This window comes from Aspergillus pseudoviridinutans (assembly GCF_018340605.1).
Source record: "Aspergillus pseudoviridinutans IFM 55266 DNA, scaffold_3, whole genome shotgun sequence".
NCBI lineage: Eukaryota > Fungi > Ascomycota > Eurotiomycetes > Eurotiales > Aspergillaceae > Aspergillus > Aspergillus pseudoviridinutans.
In genome coordinates this window covers 4,270,838-4,287,603 of record NW_025091283.1, presented here as the reverse complement: position 1 = coordinate 4,287,603, position 16,766 = coordinate 4,270,838, and the positions used below count along the sequence as shown (strand labels likewise).

The window sequence follows — 16,766 nt, the reverse complement described above, 5'->3', positions numbered from 1 at the left end:
TTCTGAAGTGTAAGTGGCCTTGTGCTATATAGCAGCTTTAGCTATAGTATATAATACTAGAATGTCTAGAATATCTGTATCATCATTAGCATAGCTCTTAGGTGTATTAACTATTAGGTCTATATTTAGCTCCTGATTCTGTGCTAGCATACTAATATTTACTGGTTTTTATTTATTTAGTAATAGACTATCCTGTATTTTAGCTTGAAGCTTCTCTAGGAGTAAGTTAGCTATATATTTATTAGGATTAATAGTGTAGTCTGGATGATGGCTAGGTGCATCTATGGGATTATTTTTCCTAGGGTAGTGTTTAATTTTAATATTAAATATAGATAAGAATTCCACCCATCTCATATAATGTCTATTAAGTGTTTTTATTATTAGAAAAGCCTATAGGTTAGCATAGTTAGTAAGAATTTCAATAGTATTGCTGTTGCCTTTAATATAGTGCTACTATTACTTAGCATATTCTACTATAGCTAATATTTCTCTATTATATATATTATAATAGGTTTCTGCATCTTGCATTTTCTGTGACTAGTATACTACTAAGTACTATTAGCTATCATCTTATAGCTGGGTAAAGATGCTAGTAATTACTATCTTTAAAGCATCAGGCTTGATATAGCTTTTTCTCCCTAGATTAAAATAGCATAGTATAGGAGCAGTGATGAATTATTATTTTAGTTCTTTAAATGCTGCTTTTACTTCTATAGTAAGGAATTCCCCTTCCCTCTTTAGAGTTTTTTAAGCACACCATTTCCCACCCTTTATAGTATACCCTTTTATTAAGTTAGATAGAGGTATAGTAATCTTAGAGTAGTACTTAATAAATCTCTAGTAAAAATTAGTAAAGCCTAGGAATTACTACACTTCGCGGATATTCTAAGGTTCTGGCCATTCCACTATGGTGGTGATATAGCTTAGTTCTATTTTAATACCTTCTGTACTAATGTTGAAACCTAAGAAGTTAATTTCCTTAGTATAGAATTTATATTTGCTGCGCTTAGCATAAAGTTTATATTTATAGAGTCTAGCCAGGACTTCCTGCACCTGTTAGATATGTTCTTCCTCAATATTAGAATATATAATAATATTATTAAGGTAAACCACACAGTAGGTGTCTAATAGATCACTTATAGCCTGGTTAATATATAATTAGAATATAGCTAGTGTGTTAGCCAGGCCAAATAGCATTACTATATATTTAAAATATCTATATCTTATACAGAACACCATTTTCCATTCATCACCTTTCTATATTCAGATTCAGTGGTAGGCATCTCAGAGATCTAGTTTTATATAGATCTTAGCTCTGGATAATCTGTCTATTAGCTTACTCATAAGTGGCAGTAGATAATGGTTTTTTACTATAATTTTATTTAGGCCTTGGTAATTAACACAAAGTTAAAGGCTACTATCCTTCTTAGGAGTGAATAATATTAGAGCACCTATAGAGCTCTTAGATAGTCTTATCCATCCCCTCTGCAGATACTCTTTAATATAATTCTAAAGAATAGAAAGTTCTTCCTGTAATAGTGGATACAGCAGCTTATAAGATGGCTAAGTTCCTTCTTTAAGGTCTATTATATGGTCATGCACAGTATTCTCTAGTAAGATGCTAGCTTATTCTTTGCTAAAGACATCTGCAAATTCTATATATTCTGGAGGTAGCACTAGGGTTACCTCAGAGCCATCTACCATAGCCTATAGCTTAATGGTTTTTTCTATCCCTGTAGGTATAGTAATTATGTAAAATAGCACTATATAGGCTTATAGTTCTTCTATAGCTACAGCAGTAGATATAAGCTTAATATTTAGCTTATTAGTTCTATTATAAAACTCCATACAGTAGTACCATGCAAGGTGTTTCTAATTAATGTCTGGATTAATAGCTTTTAGCTAGTCTATACCCAGAATAAGGTTATATTTAACCATATTCACTACTTCTATAGTTAGTTAGTAAATTTAGATAATTCCTGTAGAGTCAGTGATTTTAACTTCTAGATTTCTCTATCTATATAATATCACTTTATGACCATTAATAGCTTATACTAGCTATGGCAGATTTTCTGCATTAGGTAGGAATTCTTTTGCCTATTATTAATTAATAAATGTTTGCTCAGCTCTGTAGTTAATTAATATTTAGCATTAATAGCAGCTTCCTCTAATAAGAATATAGGTAAGATAGGCTAACACCCTACTACTATTAGAATCTTTTCTAATACCTAGTGCCACCACAGCACACAGCATAGGATAACTTAGTTTTTTAAGTACTCTGGAACCTATAGTTTAGTATAATATCTTAGTTAGTAGCTATTTTCTCTATATCTATAGTAATGCAGTCCAGGATGTTCTCTCTTTAGAGAGTAAGAGTATTTCTACTTCCTAGATTCAGATTAGTAGTTATTACTAGAATTTCTATTATTTCTAGGCCTGTAGTCCTTAGTGTAGCCTACCTGGTTATTATAAGGTCTAGAATTCTACTAGTTTTCCATTTTAATTAGTATTTTATTACATCTTTTCTATAGAGTATTTCATTGTGCTAGAATTCCATCTTTAATAATTACTAAGTAGGAAATATATACTTCTAATAGTTCTGGTAGATTAGCAAATCTAGCAGCTTTGCTTTAGATAATTAGTAAAATATAAGTATATAGGAAGTCTTTGCAGACATAGTTAGGTAGTGGTTTTACTAGTTAACTATAAATACTATTAATAAATATAGAGAATTCCTATATACTTTAGTTCTCTAGTTAAGCAGCAGAGAAATATTGAATAGCTGCTTCTTCATAGAGCCATTCTGGGGCGGAGACTAGGTATAGGTAGAAGTCTTAGAAATCTGACCATCTTAGTACTTCAGTAAGTTTAGCCTTATAAGTCTACTATTTATTATAATATATATCTATTAATTAGGCTGAGGCTGCATGAATGTGGTTTTCTTTATTCTTAAACTAATCTTAATATTCTTTAAAGTATGCTTCTAGATAGTTAAAGAAGGTAATATATTCCTGCATGGAATGTGTGGTAAACTATTTAATATTTATTAGCTTTTTTAGTCTTTCTAGCCCTGTAATCTTTACCTTAATTTCTATAATTAGTATTAGTATTAGTCTAGCATTCTCTACTTCCTGCCTGATAAGGTTATTAACCTCCTGGTATATTATAGGTACAGGTTCTTCATTAGTGGTTCCTTCTTGGGTTTCCTATAATTAGGCTTCTATCTCCTAGATGCGCCTCCTGATTTCTGCCTGCTTAAGTTTTTACCTAAGTTAGCATTCCCTTTCTAAGAGTTTATAGATTATTTCATTGTTATCATCAGGAATCATACTTATTAATTACTTATCTTTCCCCATGATTTAAAAGTTAAACTCTAAGGGTGTAGCTGATTGTTCCGCCCTTTCAGGGGTAGGTTAGTTATTTATACTCAGTAGGTGAACACTATCCTAACTATTATCTAGTTGATTAGTTATCAGTTCCATAAGGTTGGTTGATTCTTCCTGGATTAGGATTATTTAAGCTGCTCTTCCCACAGCTAGGGTTAATTCATTGTGCTGGGTCGGAGTTTTAGAGGAAGATCTGGTGCTGACTATCATCTTACAGTGTCCCAACAGGCTGATTAGATTTTAAAGAGTGATTAGAACTGTAAGGTCAGCTATTAAGGTCTAAGGTTAACTGGTAAGACCAGCGTGAAGGGAGTAAGATAACTGTATATTACCTGAGCAAGGAGAACTAATTGCTGAGTTGCAGAATAATCAGCAACTTATGGAGATATCTACAGTGGATCATGTGATCTAGTAATCTGCACTATCGGCGTTAGCTGCATACGGCGGCTTTATGGTCCGCCGTAGCCCTTAACAAGCAGACTGAGTCTAGAAGATGGTTAGCTAAAATATATTTAGGAAGGTTGCTCTGAAAAGTCTGCTTATATTTATATTTACCTAGTAATAACTTTTAGCCAGTTTAGGAAGCTTTCTGAGGAAGCAGTACACCCAGTCACATTCTAGTAATAGTAGACTAGAGCTATACTATAGTAAATTAAATAATCATGCTCCTATAACAGAAAAATCTTAAATATATCCAGTGATGGTAATATAAGATGTAGAAGAATTTAAGGGTATCCTTCTTCTTTATATACCTAGGGATCTTTTACTCTGCAGGGAATACTTAATTCAGAAACTCCTACTAATATTAATAGTAGAGCTATTAGGACTAAGGACAACTAACATACTTATTATATCTATTTATAGACATTGCTATTTAGACAGCGCTGTATAAATAAACTAAAGTATTAGTAAAGTTACTACCAGTACTTATCGTATAACTAAAGAAGCTTCTCTCATGAGGTCCTATACATCTAATTAAAGAAATTTATGTAGATTATTTAGTCCTCTAAGAGTAAATACTTTATATAGTCCTCTTTTAAATAGATATAAAATCTATTAGTAGTATATTAAGGATATATAATCCCTTCAGCAGTCTAAGAAAATATATATATACCTTTACTAGTATCTTTTAAAAACTGCAAGACCTTCTAATATCTTAGATTTAAAGTTCAGGGGTAGCCATCTAAGGCTACAGAAATACTCAAGCCTAGCTTAAGTTTCTTCACAGAGGATTAGGTTAGTCTAGTATTAATATTTATTAGGATCTACAGGAGGGAGAGGAGGCAGTGACATTAAGATAAACTAATCTAAATATAAGGGAAAGGTCCTCATATTCTAGATGTAATCACTTGAAAGCAACAAGGCGCCAAATTGATAAGTGTGCTAATGCTTGGCAACTAAGCGACCAGGTAATTCCATTCACTCCCTACATCACATCACCATCACGTCCAATAACTGCTCAATCTATGTACACACTTATCACGGCCAGCAACACGCCGTCCAACAGTAAACAGACCATCTCGGGGGATCAAGCACGCCAGTAAGCGGGTGATTGGACGGGATCCGTTCCATAAAGTCACCTTGACATTCAGGAAGCCTTCAGTGAGATAGGTTAGTTTACTCGCCTGATTGCATCAGAAAATCTTATTCTGAGCGGGAACTTACGCGTATGTCTTGCAAAGGAAAGAACTTCCGCCGTTGGACCCGGGGGCGAGGTTAATCTGCACGACTCTGAGACTCGTTAGCGAGGGCCCGGGATATATGAGGGTTCATAAGCAAGAGACATACCCGACGTCGAATGTCTTGCACACTCCATCTTCGACGGGAATTAGGATCCAGTCACCGCTGACTTCTTCTCGGACGTCCTGACCATTGTTTAAGCGAGGGGGTTATACAGCAGGGAAGGTTGGGACTTCAAACCATCTCGATGGCAGCAGCCTCAGAGAGCAGAAGCCCGAGAGTCGTTAGAAGGGCAGAGAGCTTCATGATGGTAAGATAGGAAAGTGGTGTTTCTAGGAATTTGGAAATTGGGAGGTAGCAGATTCAGCCCAGGAGCAGCGGCCCTATTTACACCCTCAGCTCACTGCCGACTTGCTTTTTTGCAGGTGGTGGCTGTGCTCAGCGCTTCAGGATTTGTTTCATTCGCTACGAACATGGGAGGACGCGGGGTAATAGGTTTCATTCCTCTGAAATGACCTAATACAACTCGTTTAAATCAGAAGACTTGCACTTTCGTTTCTCTTCCGTTCCTGATGGACGGCGACTCTTAGTCTTCTACCTTAATACAAGCACGAGGAAACAAGTCCTTGAGCTTGAGCAGGTGCCTCGCTCTCATCTGTTCTAGAAAAAAAACCCGCTTGGCTTATCAATTCGTGAGATTGTGATAAGATGTCAGCCTCCATGTTCTCAAAGAGCGATTCGGCCATGGTCGCCCTCTCCCCCTTGAACGTCTCCGAATTGCAGAAGGCAACGACGGCAATCCATGCAAGCCCTCCAAATTCCCCGCCTCCAGCAATATCGTTCGATAATTACAAGGCGAAGAGTGAGCTCAAAGATGGCGGCGCATCTAGAACTGAGCCGTCTATACTTCTCACTCCTCCCACAAGTCCACCCCGCAGCATTCCCGAGTTGACGAACGACGGCCAGCCAGCAGGAAACACGGCCAAACTTGACCCTGCTGCGTTAAAATCTCTGCTTAGTCTCGATAATGGACGATGTGGATGTCCCACAAAACAGAAGAAGCCTTGTAAGATGAAAATTGCGGAGGAGAAGAAGGCAAAGATCGACCACATGATCAAATCAATGGTCGCTCTCATTCCGCCATCTCCGGAGCTCGAAGGAGAGCTAGAAAATCTGGCTAAGCTCGTGCACTGTCGGTACCATGACCATGAAGAGTGCATAAAATGTCGTGCCGAGGAATGGATAGCCACCTTTCCTAACGGAGATCCCGACAGCAAGCCTTTTCTGTCTCTAGAGAGGCAAATTAGAAAAGCTCTAGACGGATTGTCTACCCAGTGCATAGGGAAAATAGAAGCGCAGGAGAATTGTTCCCGTGAAATCGGGGGACAGAAGGCGCAGAACTGTACTAGGACCATTAACGAGATTGTCTATTCAGTGACTTATCTAGGTGACGTCGATGATATTGAGTACCTCCTCAAAGTTTTCGAACATAATAGGCTTTGCGATCGCCATGATAGACAACCCCTCAAACATGTCGAATTGTGGAAATCGAGGGTCATGGAGATTCGCAGCATATATCAGGCCGAGTGTGCGAAGTTGGCTGAAGACACTACACCGTCAGCTTCTCAAAACCAGGTGGTCTTAACGGCGATGACTTCTCGTCTATCGCCTCTGAGACTGAATATAAGTCCGGCTGAATATTGGCCTGCGGCATATGATGTGAGTCCTTTCAGCATCATACAGAGGAGTGATAGACTCAAGGACTGCGAATCGTCATATGACAAGATTCAACGGCAAGCGAGGAGTCCCTTGGATGCGAAGTTAGGTGACTTGAAGGATGGATTTGTATACCTGTATGAGGTCGAAGGAAACAATGGATTCGTCAAAATCGGATATACCAGCCGTAGCACAGAGGTGCGTCATGAGGAGTGGGCATTTGCCTGCAATCGAGCTCCCAAATTACTCTATCCGGATTCGTCAAATCCCCGAAAAGTTCCCAATGCCCGCCGCGTCGAGGCTTTGTGTCACGCGGAGCTACATCATCGACGGCTCAGAATCTATTGCACCGGTTGCTTGAAGCAGCACATTGAATGGTTTGAAATTGCCCCTGTTGACGCCATCGCCGTTATCCAGAAATGGTCAAACTGGATGGCATCCAATCCATATCAAGAGAGAAACCTGAGAGGCGGGTCAAGATGGGCCCTGAAAGCTGAGGAGGTGAAAAGATTTGATGATATCAAAACATTTCTGAAAGATATATCGCCTCCAGTGCCGATACCTTAAAAACTGGGTTTGGAGGGAAGGGAGTATTCTACTTGCCCCAACACACTTCAGGAGCAAAGTCGAAATTGGAGTGTTTTGAAGTCTGCATTTTTAACGAGTAATGAAAATTATGTCGCACTCACATTCATGATTTAATTTGTATTACACAAATAGTATTCACCTCTGCAATTATAATACAAGATATCTGTAAATGTAAACACTAATTACAAATATTTATAGCAAACGCAAATATACTTATTATTTGTTTTGACCCATAGCAGGATCCAAGCTCACTCAGGATGGCAGGGAACAGCTCTGAATTAATCTATCAGACCACTCACACCCTAATAAAGTCTTGTTGACCTGGTGCGTGATTAAAGGTAAAGCAAATCTGGTGAACATAACTCTAGGGACCTTTCAGTCCATTCCAACACAGACTTGTAGGAGTTTCCGCTAAGGACAATTTCTCTGAGGGTATCTTGGCGATGTTCAACCATTAGAGAGGACTCAGGCAAAAGTTAGCAATTTTTAGAAGAGCCAAATATAAGTGATTTAAGCGCATATAGAAGTTCATCGGCGACTTCCAACTTGAGTACTCTTGATTATTCCAGTATATAAAACAAGCTGCCACCGTTCGACTATCGTAACCGGGTGGATCGTTGCAATTCTACTCTCTCCGGCGAAGTGATGCTTTTCGGTGTGGGCGAGCGAGGTCAGATTCCCCTGTGTTTGCCCGTTTATGCGCTGAAATGGAATATGAACTTCTGCAGAGACGACCTGAGAGCTTCGCTAGAGTCTCGATTTGTATCGAATGCTGGCAATGAGTTGGCGGCCAGTGGCGTTTGCGACCCAAAAGTTTCCCATGGGCCATGGTTCTATCAGGGCCACTTTGTGGGTCTTCCTGTCAGTGCGCACAATGAAGTTTGCTTAATAGCCAGTCTAGACTGAATATGGCAGGGAACCCCTGGTTTAGGTTCGGCATCTATCTGTGCCAGAAATAGAAGAAGCCCGGCGCAGCCAATGGAAGGGAGGATGATGGTCATCGACAGCTGGACTAGTGTTGCCTAATCCAAGTGGTGGACGTTGATGGACCGCTTCTGTTAATAGGTTTCTCACTACTGTTGGCCTCTTTAATGCTCTTGTAACTCTAGGTAGTCTCAAAGTTTGACTGCCTGACACTCGTAACTCGTTCACCATAATGATGCGATTTTTACGGAGTGGACTCTGCCTGTCTGGTATGTATCCACTGGTCACCGCTAATCCCTGGCGATCCTGAGCTTGTCTGGGCTTGGCTATCTGGCCGTCGGTTACTGATTCTTGGACCCTAAGTCTGTCTTTTCCAGCTCATTACTGTTACTCTAGCGGAAGCAAGTGCTGCTGTGAGCACATTTACTCTTCCCCTGGGAAGCAATTCAGAAAACTACACCTTTGCCCTCAATATCCCCGACAATTCCAGCGATGTCTACTTCCACCTGTCCGGGCCGACCTCGTATTCGTGGGTGGCCGTCGGGACTGGCCAGGAGATGAAGAACTCTTTGATGATCCTGTTGTATTCGGACGCCAGTGGAAAGAGTAAGCCTTCGAAAGTCGTTCCGAGCGACAATTCAGCAAGATTGAGCTAACAGCGACTGATTCCAGATGTCACTGTCAGTCCTCGCCTTTGTACAGGTGAAACAGAACCGGTGTATGCCTCCTCCCTCGCCGTCCAGCTTCTCCCCGGAACAGGAATCGCGAATGGCCTCATGACCGTCAATGGACGCTGCTCAAATTGCACAAAATGGAATACTGGGTCGTTAGATTTGCAATCTACATCGCAGCAGTGGATCTTCGCCTTGGGCCCTCACTCTGGCGCCAACGCAGTCCTTCGCAGTGACTCCAAGGCTGCCAACATCGAGCGACACTCGAAATATGGTATGTACTAATCTGTCAGCCTCCTTGTCTTAAGCAGTATAGGAGCTCATTTCCACTCTCCTAGGACGCTTCTCCATGGATATGACCCGCGCGACCGGCGGATCGGGCAGCTTGCCTGACTCGTACACCAGCTCGATAGGAGCCAGCCTGGTGGGAGGGGTGTCGAATGATAGCAACTGGCCTGCTGTGATTCACGCTGTGGCCTCTGTGGCGCTTTTATCTTATTGATGCCCACAGGTGTCGTCCTGCTGCGCGTGGTTCCAGGAAGTGTCCGCTGGCACTGGCTAAACCAGACCGTTGCCAGTGTCATCGCCATCATCGGTGTCCTGATTGGCTTCTGGCTGAGCACCATGTACACGAAATCGCAGTCATTCAACTCATCACACCAGATAATAGGGATTCTAGTCGCTATTGCCATGATCGCCCAGTGGGGTGTGGGTTTCTGGCACCACCGGCTGTATAAGCTCCGACAAGCCTCGACCAACTACGGTGTATTCCACCGGTATTTCGGGCACATCGTGGTGTTCTTTGCCATTGTCAATGGGGGTATTGGGCTTAAGTGGTCTTCTGCATCGACCGGTGCAATTACTGGATACGCCATCGCTGTAGTTATTGTTTGCATCCCACTTATCTGTGCGATCGCCTGGAAGAAATGGGCTGCTTATCGTGGCGGCAAAGGCTACATTCACCGGCCGGTGCGTATCGATGGGGCACAGGAGCGATCGGAATCAGATATTGGTCTCAATCAGTATCCTACTGCCCAATATCCTCCCAAGACATATATTTACGCGGGCCGGGATGGCTATTAATTGTATTTTAGCAAAGGATTGAGGTTAATGTACAGAATGATTATAACAATGCTTTTGATAAAACAGAATTGAAATAGGCAGTATCAACATCTAACCATGGATATTACTATGGTCGACGCCATACACAATGCCATAACTGGTCCCAGCAGCCAGTGCTCCAACAAAAAGCGTTTGAACGGCTCCATATAGCCCAGCTCGTTTAGTCTTGAGCATGACAAAGTTCTTGATATACCCAAACAGCAATAAAACGACAAAGGTAACGCCGATCGAAACGAACAAAGCATGTGTGACGTTGTTCATGACAAAGTAGGGGATCATGGGGAGGAGGCCGCCTAGAAACCGAAAGGATCAGAATGGGATACTCAAGACCAAGGTAGAGGGGGATGATCGCACCGATAAAGTAGGAAATACCCATGGTGGCGGCAGAGATCCAGGCCTGAGAGACATTTGGTTTCTCCAGCTTCAGCTCAAAGTCCATCATAAACTGACCCTTCGTAAGCAAGCATCGTGCATGTAGATGGAGGAGGCCATACCCTAATCCAGTTCTCCTGGTCCCGAGCCAGGCAGTCGACTACCATCTGGCAGGCCTCAGCGCTGATGCCGTAGCCAGAGAGTATCTCATGGATCTCTTCTCTCTCAGCCTCGGGTTTCGTGCACACTTCCTCCCTTTCCCGCTTCTCCTCGCTCTTGTAATGATCTCGATCGGTTACGGCGGCGAGATAGGCTCCCAGTCCCATGGAGATGGCACCACTGAACAGCTCCGCGAGGCCACCAACAATGACCAGCTTGGATGATCCCAGACTAGACAGACCGGCTGTCAGAGCAAAAGGGACCGTCAGACCATCTGCGAAACCGATGATCACATCTCGTACGAAGGCGCCAGCTTCGGAATGTTGCTCGGTAGCAGAGTGTATTTGATTCCGCCGCTCAACCGCAGGCTCGACAGGAACGGTGTTGGCAGACATGATGATAGAGCTGTAACTCTGTGAACGGCATTTGAATGCTCTCCATCTGGCTTCTACTCGTCCTTTTCTACTCCCAGGTGCCATATTACAGCTGTCTGCTACATGCCAGGGTATATACTTCGGTTGCGCTCTACTCCGCCAATCAGATCAACCCTATTTCCAAGCATCGAGTATTCACAGTTAACAGGCCAATCACATGGAACAATTTTCTAATTACACTTACGGGATTGCTTGCTGTCGAATAAAGCTATAATAAAGTTTAGGGAATCTGGATCTTTCACAGCTTGGTCGAGGCAGGGGGTTACAGGCACCTCTTCCGCTGCTCGACCAAGCTGGGCTATTGGACACAAAATCACGCAAATTTGTTTGCAAAAAAGACGTAGCCTCTTGCAGTATACTGTAAACAGACTAACATGAAGGATGATGCAAATGTTGGAGACGATCATGCAACGTCAGGCTGATACATCGACACGACAATGCTGCCCGGCTTTTGCTCAGGTTCACAAAGTGCTCGATCGCCCAACTGTTTATCCACTGAGTGACGATTGGACCATTACCTTCAGTCCCTGCTCAATCGCATTCTGAGACCTCCAAGCAGACCATGTATGGTCAAGCATGCCTACACATATTAGTCTTTTTTCAACGGAAAACGCATGCGGATCATTGCTTACCCCATGTCTCGTCCAAGTCTTGAGTGCCTTGCCGAATGTAATAGCTCCCTGCAACGACCCAAGTGATCCAACCGGCGTGCTGCTCGGGGATCCACGTCCTCAGACAGCTGGCATACACACCCTCCCAGGTGGTGCTGTCCTGTAGGAACCCAAACTCGGTCAGGACCACCGGCATGGAATTCACAATCGACGGGTCAGACGAATTGAGGGCGTTGAATCCGTCGTTCCAGAGCGCACTGGACAACGAGCTGCAGCTGGTAGCACCCGTTTGATAGTTGTGGATCTCCAGGACCAGCTTGTTCCTGAAGCTAAAGTCGGAGAGGCGGAACTTGACCCCGTTCCCGAGATCAGATGCAGTCGGGATAGGCGAGAGGGTGGTATCGTAGTTCAAACCAGACAGGAAGATCAACGCGTTCGGATTGGCCGCGTTGACCTTCTTCGCTGCCGTTGTCATCTGCGTGTACCACGTCCCCCAGTTGTAGGGGTACTGTGAGTTGGCTGTGGCGGGCTGGCGAAGCTCATTGCGCAGTCCGATGCTGACAAAGTTGGTCCATGATTTGGCCTTGCGGGTCAGTATCTTTTGGGTCTTGTTGTACTAGGTGACTTACATGAGAAACCATATACTCCAGTCCTCTTATCCACTTGGTAACGTTGAAATAGGTATCTCCAAACCAGGCGTTACCATCCGTGGTGGAACAACACCACATCGCCTTCGAGATGTGATTATCCAAATGTACATAGATTCCTTGTTTGTTGCACTCCGCGGCTACCATATCATATACTTGCAGACGAGTCGTCGACGACGTGATCTGTGGGTTCACCGTGCGAATCTGATTGAATACCTTGGTCCCGTTCGTTGATCCCAGAGCCTTGATCAGCGATTTCTGCACGGTGACGTCTCCGCCGTTGTCGAGGATATCATCCACCAACTCAATGGGGAAGGTCAAACGGATGACATTCATTCCCAGGCTCTTGAGCTTGGAGACTGTCGACGCGATGGAGGCGTACTGCATCCCTTCGGGAATCATGACTTCGGCCGCACCAGGCCAATTAGCCCCCGCGTAGGTGAAGTTTGCACCCTTAGAGTCATGAATCCATCGGCCTGAGACGGTGAAAGGAGCATTCAACGCCGAGCAGGCGAGGGATTGTAGCAGGACAAGAGAAGAGACAATGTTCAGCTTCATGATGAGATGCCGTTGCTCTCCCAACACACGGTTAAGGCCTAGAGACAAGATGTGTCCTACTTTTGCCCCTTTATACTCGTGTGAATCAGGTACTTGAGTATATCCTGCCATCTTCCCCGCACTCGGCATATAGCATGACGAACGGGGTCCACTTTCTGCAAGACTATGGGGAAGCGGGGAACCTAGTCTGTCCTCGACGCGGTTAATGGAACTATGAGCATGCTGATCTTCCATTTTTCCGGTCGAGTGGTCATGTATATCCTTCCGGCTCCCCCGGGGATACAGGGACAATATGGTATGCATGTGACGTTCTTCACAATTTGTGGCTTGCGTTTCAGGAGAATTGCCGTGGGGTAATCGCTCAGCTGCTCACTCTTTCTGCCCACTGATCTACACCACTAATACTTTCCCGTCAAAATCTACGGGTGTTGAACCAAAGTGCGGCACGAACCGAAGTAAACCGAAGTAAAGACCTCATTCTCTGCAAGGAGAGACAGCTCTAGCGGGGGGAGCTCTACCTTACGTAAATGGACCGTCGGTACATACTTCAACATTCTCTATTGATTGTAAGAAGGCTACAACAACACAGTGCGCTATCAACCGAAGAATCTATCCTTGTACTAAAGGAACTCAAACAAACCATCTAACACGTCTCGGCAAAAACAGGCTGCAGAGTAAAGCCAAACCTCCTTTCCTCACATTTAACCCGATACTTGTCCAGAGTACGAGGACCACAAGCTCCCGTCCCAACACCGCAGCTCTCCACATCCAACCTCAACCTGACCCGTTCCTCAGGAACAAGTTCAGGCGCATGCTTGGCTGCCTCGATAGCCTCGGCACTATACCGCGTAGCAAGCCACTGGAACAGCTCAGTCGGCTGCTTATCACTGTCTTCCTTGACGCGAGTCACTCGAAGACCCCATCCCCTGCTGTCGTGTACACGTAACCACCGGGTATCCATCCGGTTGCCCCCTTCCTGGGGTACCTCGTAAGTGGTATGCAGTTCGGCCGTCGTAGCATTGTAAATGCCCACCTTTTGCGCTCGCTTCTTGTCCACGTACGCTTCGCCAGGCCCCAGGCCGAACCACGATGTATTTTCCAGCTCGTCGGCGAGAAGTACATCCAGGCCGATCCGAGGCAGGTCCGCTGGGATTGGGCCGTGGGGCTTCAGGTGCACAATGACAGTTAGAGTACCATTGCCAGAGATGGTGTAACTGGTCGATGTGAAGAATCCCCATCCCAGTATTGGCGCGGAGATGTATGTCTCCGTGGCGACTTCTATGCTCGTGGGGGTATGTTGAACGACATGCATCTTGCGCAGCTGAGAGGTGAGAGTGTCGAGTCCAAACCGCCGCCATTCACCGAGATCATGGGGCATGTCGTTGTCGGTCGGTGGACGCCAGAATCCGGGAGAGATAGCACCGGGTGCTGAGGACTGGTCAAGGAGGGAGAGGCCGTCGGCTGTCCAGGCGTACAGACTGCCGGTTTCTCTTGAGAATTCCAGGGTGAACGTGGCGCCGGTGATCTTGTGTGTCGTCTTGGTGGATGAGAGCGTCAAAGGCTGAGCGGGTACAGGCAATGAGGGGCGTGAAGATGAGGACTTGAGGCACTGCTGGTACCAAGCGACTTCGTAGTTGCTGGCGGCCCATGGTGTCTCCGCTTTTTCTTGGAAGCTAATGGTGAGCCAGAGCTCCCCGAGAGTTGCTGTCGCAGGCGTAGATGGCAGCTTGATAGTCCCTTTCTGGCCGGCGGGAATAGACGGAAGTTCTATATTGCCTGTGGAAATAATGCGCCCGCTACCATGAGTCAGTACCACGTTTGGGGATGGATAGAGAGAGACATACCTATCTCCCAAGAGCTCAATCTTGTAGACGGCCTGGAGGCCTTCCAATCCAACAAAATTGTAGTCATTCGCTACGACCAGATCCCCGTCCTCACCAGGCGATACACGAACCGGCGCATAGGCCTTCTTCATTTCAGTAATACCAGGCGTGGGGGTGTGGTCGCTGAACAGCAGCCCATCCAGCACGAAGTTGCCATCGTGGGGCGTATCGCCAAAGTCACCACCATAGCCATACCATCCCTTTTCCTCATCCCAGAGTCCATGGTTTGCCCATTCCCAGATCCATCCTCCTTGCAGGCGCCGGTGGGTCCGGAACGCTTCCATATACTCTTCCAAGCCACCCGGTGCGTTCCCCATCGCATGGGCATACTCACAAAGCACAATTGGCTTTTCAAACTTGTCTCCCTCTGCAGTAGCAAGACCTACAAGTCGGTCGACCGATGGATACATGTACGAGTACATGTCAACCGTCTTGGCCTCCATGTCTCCCTCATAGTGCACGGGACGACTGGGGTCAACCTGCTTGACATAGTCGTACATGGCTTGGTGGTTCGAGCCGTAAAATGCCTCATTGCCGAGCGACCAGATAATAACACAGGAGTGATTCTTATCGCGCTGCACCATTTGCACCATTCGGTCTACATATGCATCTTTCCACTCGGGATTGTTGGTGGTGAACTGCGCCGCCTGGTCAAATGTGAGCTTCTTTCGCTCCTCGTAGTCCATTGACTCGGGGATATCCAGAGGACGAGCGACGGCATCGTAGAAGCCGTGACATTCCAAATCTGCCTCGTCCATCACCCATAGGCCTAGCTCGTCGCAGAGTTCGTATAGGCGGGGATGGGACGGGTAGTGTGAGCAACGGAGAGCGTTGACGTTATGCCGCTTCATGATCAAGAGGTCCTCGCGCAGAAACGATAGAGGCACTGCTCGGCCGAAGCGTGGATGATGGTCATGCCGGTTGACGCCGCGGAACATCACTGGCACGCCGTTCACGGTGATGTTGCCATTCTTGATCTCAACCTGGCGGAACCCGACACGGTGGTTGATTGTCTGCACGGGTCCCTTGACACCCTCTGGGTCGAGAGCGATGCACAGATCGTAAAGATTTGGTGTCTCGGCTGTCCATTTCCTCGGGTTGGAGACGGAAAGCTCAGCCTCGAGTTTGTCCTGCTTTGCCTGAAGAGAATACTTCTCCGACTGCAACGTACTGCCCGTGGAAGGATCGCTCAAAGTCACTTGCACTACGGCCGCCGTTGCCAGAGCTAGATCCAAAGACAAGCGCAACGTCGCGTCAACGTAATCCTTGTCCAGTTCGGTGCGCACGAAGAAATCTTCAATGCGGGCCTGGCCAGGGAATGCGAGCAGTGTCACATCGCGAAAGATGCCCGACAACCACCATTGGTCTTGGTCCTCAATGTAGGAGCCATCAGACCACTGATAGACTCTGACAAACAGTTCATTGGTGCCGTCGCGGTCGACAACTTGCGACACATCGAATTCAGCCGGGTTGCGGCTCCCTTGAGCGTACCCAATCGGGACACCATTCACCCAAACATGGTACGCGCTGTCAACGCCGTCAAACCTCAGCCGCAATTGGGATGAAGCATCCCACTCGGCAGGCACGTGAAAGGTCCGACGATATGTGCCCGTAGGATTCTCCGTCGGCACAAATGGTGGACAGACGGGGAAAGGGTAAATCACGTTGGTGTAGTGTGGACGGCCATAACCTTGCAATTGCCAATGACCAGGGACGGTGATGGGAGCCCATGATGGCTCCGAGGCTGCGCCGTCAGAGCTGGATTGGTTTAAATCCCGGCGGGGTTCGGACGTGGCGTTCTTGGTGCCCTTCGACCATGATGGCTCGGGGGCGCTCACGGGAGAGGCTGCATAGTTAAAGTCCCAGCGACCATTGAGCGAGATAGACGTCTGGGGAAGGAAATATGCTCTTGGTTTAAGTCGATTGCGCTGGAAAATGTGCTGGTTTTCGTAGTCTGGGACAGCGGAGAGTGTCATGATGACGGACAGGGAAACCGAGTACAGAGTGTGATGGTG

General features: G+C 45.6%; 6 protein-coding genes across 6 annotated transcripts; 2 read left to right on the top strand and 4 right to left on the bottom strand.

Annotated features, from left to right (window-relative positions):
• Positions 1 to 5,047: 5,047 nt before the first annotated feature.
• On the bottom strand, positions 5,048 to 5,372 carry Asppvi_005275 (uncharacterized protein; the record flags this gene model as incomplete). Its single annotated transcript, XM_043301199.1, has 3 exons — positions 5,048 to 5,117; positions 5,175 to 5,251; positions 5,307 to 5,372. The coding sequence occupies 3 exons, from the start codon at positions 5,370 to 5,372 to the stop codon at positions 5,048 to 5,050; spliced, it is 213 nt and encodes a 70-aa protein (XP_043157134.1).
• A 402-nt stretch (positions 5,373 to 5,774) lies between these two features.
• Positions 5,775 to 7,349, top strand: Asppvi_005274 (GIY-YIG nuclease family protein; the record flags this gene model as incomplete). The annotated part of the gene is made up of 1 exon (XM_043301198.1): positions 5,775 to 7,349. The coding sequence occupies one exon, from the start codon at positions 5,775 to 5,777 to the stop codon at positions 7,347 to 7,349; it is 1,575 nt and encodes a 524-aa protein (XP_043157133.1).
• A 1,177-nt stretch (positions 7,350 to 8,526) lies between these two features.
• Asppvi_005273 (cytochrome and DOMON domain-containing protein) lies at positions 8,527 to 10,048 on the top strand (the record flags this gene model as incomplete). The annotated part of the gene is made up of 4 exons (XM_043301197.1): positions 8,527 to 8,563; positions 8,658 to 8,900; positions 8,967 to 9,239; positions 9,477 to 10,048. The coding sequence occupies 4 exons, from the start codon at positions 8,527 to 8,529 to the stop codon at positions 10,046 to 10,048; spliced, it is 1,125 nt and encodes a 374-aa protein (XP_043157132.1).
• Positions 10,049 to 10,138: 90 nt separating this feature from the next.
• Positions 10,139 to 11,013, bottom strand: Asppvi_005272 (VIT1/CCC1 transporter family protein; the record flags this gene model as incomplete). The annotated part of the gene is made up of 3 exons (XM_043301196.1): positions 10,139 to 10,380; positions 10,442 to 10,532; positions 10,582 to 11,013. 3 exons carry the CDS (start codon positions 11,011 to 11,013, stop codon positions 10,139 to 10,141), a joined length of 765 nt encoding a protein of 254 aa, XP_043157131.1.
• A 527-nt stretch (positions 11,014 to 11,540) lies between these two features.
• Asppvi_005271 (cellulase family protein) lies at positions 11,541 to 12,868 on the bottom strand (the record flags this gene model as incomplete). Its single annotated transcript, XM_043301195.1, has 3 exons — positions 11,541 to 11,632; positions 11,685 to 12,246; positions 12,293 to 12,868. The coding sequence occupies 3 exons, from the start codon at positions 12,866 to 12,868 to the stop codon at positions 11,541 to 11,543; spliced, it is 1,230 nt and encodes a 409-aa protein (XP_043157130.1).
• A 643-nt stretch (positions 12,869 to 13,511) lies between these two features.
• On the bottom strand, positions 13,512 to 16,727 carry Asppvi_005270 (putative beta-galactosidase; the record flags this gene model as incomplete). The annotated part of the gene is made up of 2 exons (XM_043301194.1): positions 13,512 to 14,664; positions 14,713 to 16,727. 2 exons carry the CDS (start codon positions 16,725 to 16,727, stop codon positions 13,512 to 13,514), a joined length of 3,168 nt encoding a protein of 1,055 aa, XP_043157129.1.
• Positions 16,728 to 16,766: the final 39 nt, after the last annotated feature.